Raw genomic sequence first — 3,787 nt, 5'->3', positions numbered from 1 at the left:
GGGTGGGGGGAAGCGTCGAGTTGGGGTGGGGGCCAGGTAACGGGGACTTAGGTTCCCCGGACCGAGGAGGGAAAAGCGGGACCCGCACAGTCACTGCTCCGTCTCACTGGCCACTGGTTTCTAATGTCCCCAGGTCGTGACGCGCCTGATACACTTACTGAGCCAGAAAATTTTAGGTGATTTGCAGCAGCTGCCCGGACCATTCCCAGGTGAGAGCCTGCGCGCCCAGGGCATGCTGGGGGATGTAGTCTGGTGCGAGAGCAGGCTGGGAAGGGAAGCGGTATACCCAAGGTCATGCTGGGAAACGAAGTTCTGCCTGTAAATCAAGCTCTGGGCGGGGCTTGGGGCCGGAAGTGGGATCCAAGGTCCAGTGCATGCTGGGAAGTGTAGTCCTAGTGCCTGGGTGAGCTTGTCCTGGGCTCGGAGAGAGTCAGGGGCGGTGCCCGGCGGAGCCCTAAATGGGCGAGGTTTCTGGAGGACGCAGGCTGCATTCCGTTCACCCTGGGAAAGGGTGTCCTGGACCTGGCTAGTGGAGTCCATGGCTGCCTCTTAGAGCTCAGGGCGCCTTGGGAAGTGGCTTCCAGTTACTGGCGCGCTGGCAGGTGCAGATTCGCGCTCAGCTCGTGGTTTCTGAGATAAACGAGCGTGGAGTTGGGGTCCCGGCGTGCTAAAACCGCGAGCCTGAGGTGCTGCATGTGGGAACCTCGGTGCCCCTTCTCCTTCCAGGGCCTTCTGTGCCGTTCGCCCCGACACCTGTTCCCCGGGGTGGGGCGGGGCAGTGGTGGCAGGGAAAGCATGGTTTTAGACTTACAGAAAAGGAGCACAAGACCAGAAGCTGACACGCTATGCGAACACAAGGTCGCGTTGGCGCGTGACCAGGAGGAGAGAGGACGGGGAGGCTCTTTTGAGAACAGTGAGCAGAAACCTGATAAGTGAGGTGGGGCCAGGCGTGGAGAACTAGGAGGCAGGTGAGCAGGGGTTCATATAAAAGTTTGGAGGCACCGATAGCCTTGGGTGATGGAGAAACAAAAAGACCAAAGGAAAGCAAAGGGGGTGGGTGGGGCTGGGGACAGTGGGAAGCATTGGAACTTTCTCAGGCTTACAGGCAAGGATACATTTTTCTTTTCCTTTTTTTTTTTTTTTTTTAATTTCCCAAAGTGCACATGCACTCCAGAGGAAACAGAGAGGAAAAACCACCCCATGGGGTGTGGTCACACCACAATCCCTTCTCTCTCTTTCTCTCTCTCTCTCTCGCCCCCTCCCCCTCTTTCCGGGATCTTGGGCACGCACATGAATGTGGCTGGGATGTTTTTCAAGCCACTGGGTCGGGGACTTGAACCGTGCCATTTACCATGTGGGATCCAGCCGACCCAAGAAGGGGGCATTTGACCAGCAAGGAGGCAGTGAGCGATGGCTGCTGTCAGTTGGGTCCAGGCTGTTAGCGGAGAAGCCAGGAGATGATAGTGAAGCAAAAATGTGAGTGGGGCTCGATCTCTCGATCAGTGTGCAGGCACAGAGACTGAGCAATCGTCGAGGTGCAAAATGGACCTCACGGGAGGAGATCAGGGTGAACGTGGAGGTTGGGCAGCCGGGGTTTTTGTTTTAATTTTTCGTTTTTTTAGAGAATTATTTAACTTTCATTTATTTATTTGTTTTTATTTGACTAGAGAGGGACAGAGTGGGAGAAACAGTGAGAGAGAGAGAGACAGAGTGAGAAAGCAAGCCACCAGGTCAGGGACTTGAACCAGTCTTGAACCACCTGCCTGTCCCTTATTAGAATTTTTTAATTCACCAGAGAGAGAGAGAGAGAGAGAGAGAGGGGAAAGTGAGAAAGCAAGCCACCAGGTCTAGGATTTGAACCACAGTCTGCCATGTAGGAGTCCAGTGTTAATCACCATGATGACACCTGGTGGCCTGTTTTAAGGTTTTTGCCGTAGGGCATGTGCAGTGGCCAGAGAGAAAGAGACAATGAAAGGGAAAGTGAGAAGTCAGTCATCCCCCGGGGGCATGACCACACCACAATCCCTCTCCTCCATTCTCCTTCTGGGATTTGGAGCACATGTGCACACGTACCCACTGTGGTTTTCAGGCTGCCAGTCCGGACTCGAACTGTGGTCTGCCATGTGGGAGTCCTGTGCCATAACTACTGTGACACCTGCTGGTCTCAAGGTAGCCATGTCTTAACAAGACGGGGAAGTAGGTGTGGCCGTGGGTCTGAACCGCAGGATGGCCCCCGTGGGCGGTGCTGTGGAGACTGGACCGCAGGGATCTTAGAGCAGGAGAAGGTTTGCGCAGCTGGTCTTACCCACCGGGGTCTTTGCAGGCTCGGGGCTGGGCGTCCCCCCACCCTCGGAACTCACCAACCCCGCCAGCAACCTGGCAACTGTGGCAGTCCTGCCCGTGTGTGCTGAGGTGCCCATGGTGGCCTTTACGCTGGAGCTGCAGCACGCCCTGCAAGCCATCGGTCAGTGGGGGCCGGCGTGGGTGAGGGGCATGGGCAAGGGCAGGCCATCGGTCAGTGCTGGGCACAGTACTTGTGGGCGGGGCATCGGTCAGTGCTGGACACGGTACACATGGGCGGGGCATCGGTCAGCACGCGGAGATGCCTGGTGGATCAGTGGGGAGTGGGGCAGGACGGGGCAGCTCCCGGGGTGCAGTGGAGGGCGTTCTCTTCTGGGCGAGCCCCCAGCTCTGTTGAGCGTGGTCCCTAACCTCCTTCCTCACTCACCCCTAGGTCCCACGCTCCTCCTCAACAGTGACATCATCCGGGCGCGCCTCGGGGCCTCTGCGCTGGATAGGTGCGTGTCTGCAGAGGGGAGCAGGGAGGCCGAAGGGCTTGCTTGGAATCTCTGATATTTTCCTGACCTGGATTCAAGTCCCAGCCGAGGCCAATGGGGAGACAATGGGGCGCCTCCTCCCGTCTAGGGCGCAGATGTGCATTGTGGGAGGCCTGGTTGTCTAAGCCTCTCCCAGCAGTGGAGCTGAGGGGGCCCCAGGATGACGCCCCCGTGTCCCGCCCCAGTATCCAGGAGTTCCGGCTATCGGGGTGGCTGGCACAGCAGGAGGACGCGCACCGCATCGTACTCTACCAGACCGACGCGTCGCTGACGCCCTGGACCGTGCGCTGCCTGCGCCAGGCGGACTGCATCCTCATCGTGGGCCTCGGCGACCAGGAGCCCACTCTCGGCCAGGTCCGGAGGTCCTGCAGTGAGCCCACCCTGGGACCCTGGCCCCTGCCCTCCTGTACTTGCAGAGGGCCACGTACACCCTCACCGTGGGGCGCAGTCACCAGGGACCCATCCTGGGCTGGGCTGGGGGTAAGCAGTGACCTCCGCTGTCCCCTCCGCAGCTGGAGCAGATGCTGGAGAACACGGCCGTGCGCGCCCTCAAGCAGCTCGTCCTCCTGCACCGCGAGGAGGGCCCGGGCCCCACGCGCACCGTCGAGTGGCTCAACATGCGCAGCTGGTGCTCGGGGCACCTGCACCTGCGCTGTCCGCGCCGCCTCTTCTCCCGCCGCAGCCCTGCCAAGCTGGTGAGGGGCGGGGCTTGGGCCTGGGCCCAGGAGGGAGGGAAGGAAGGTCCCCCAGGCCCCACCTCCCATCCTCACGGGCCATGGCTCTCTCCCCGCATGCCAGCGTGAGCTCTACGAGAAGGTTTTCTCCAGGCGTGTGGACCGACACAGCGACTTCTCCCGCTTGGCGCGGGTGCTCACCGGAAACACAATCGCCCTGGTGCTGGGCGGGGGCGGGGCCAGGTGAGGGGCGGGCCTGGCTGCTCGAGGGGCGGG

At 60.3% G+C, this 3,787-nt stretch overlaps 1 protein-coding gene across 1 annotated transcript in view; it reads left to right on the top strand.

Moving 5' to 3' along the window:
• Positions 1-3,787, top strand: part of PNPLA6 (patatin like domain 6, lysophospholipase) — a 44,374-nt gene that overhangs the window by 30,994 nt on the left and 9,593 nt on the right. Inside the window, 6 exon segments of the mRNA XM_027769002.1 lie at positions 123-209; positions 2,324-2,464; positions 2,735-2,798; positions 3,023-3,191; positions 3,350-3,532; positions 3,636-3,754. Of these exon segments, the coding sequence (XP_027624803.1) occupies positions 123-209; positions 2,324-2,464; positions 2,735-2,798; positions 3,023-3,191; positions 3,350-3,532; positions 3,636-3,754 (763 nt within the window).

The sequence above is a fragment of the Tupaia chinensis genome, unplaced genomic scaffold, assembly GCF_000334495.1.
Source record: "Tupaia chinensis unplaced genomic scaffold, TupChi_1.0 Scaffold148210_1, whole genome shotgun sequence".
NCBI lineage: Eukaryota > Metazoa > Chordata > Mammalia > Scandentia > Tupaiidae > Tupaia > Tupaia belangeri.
This window is presented reverse-complemented; position numbering and strand designations above follow the sequence as displayed.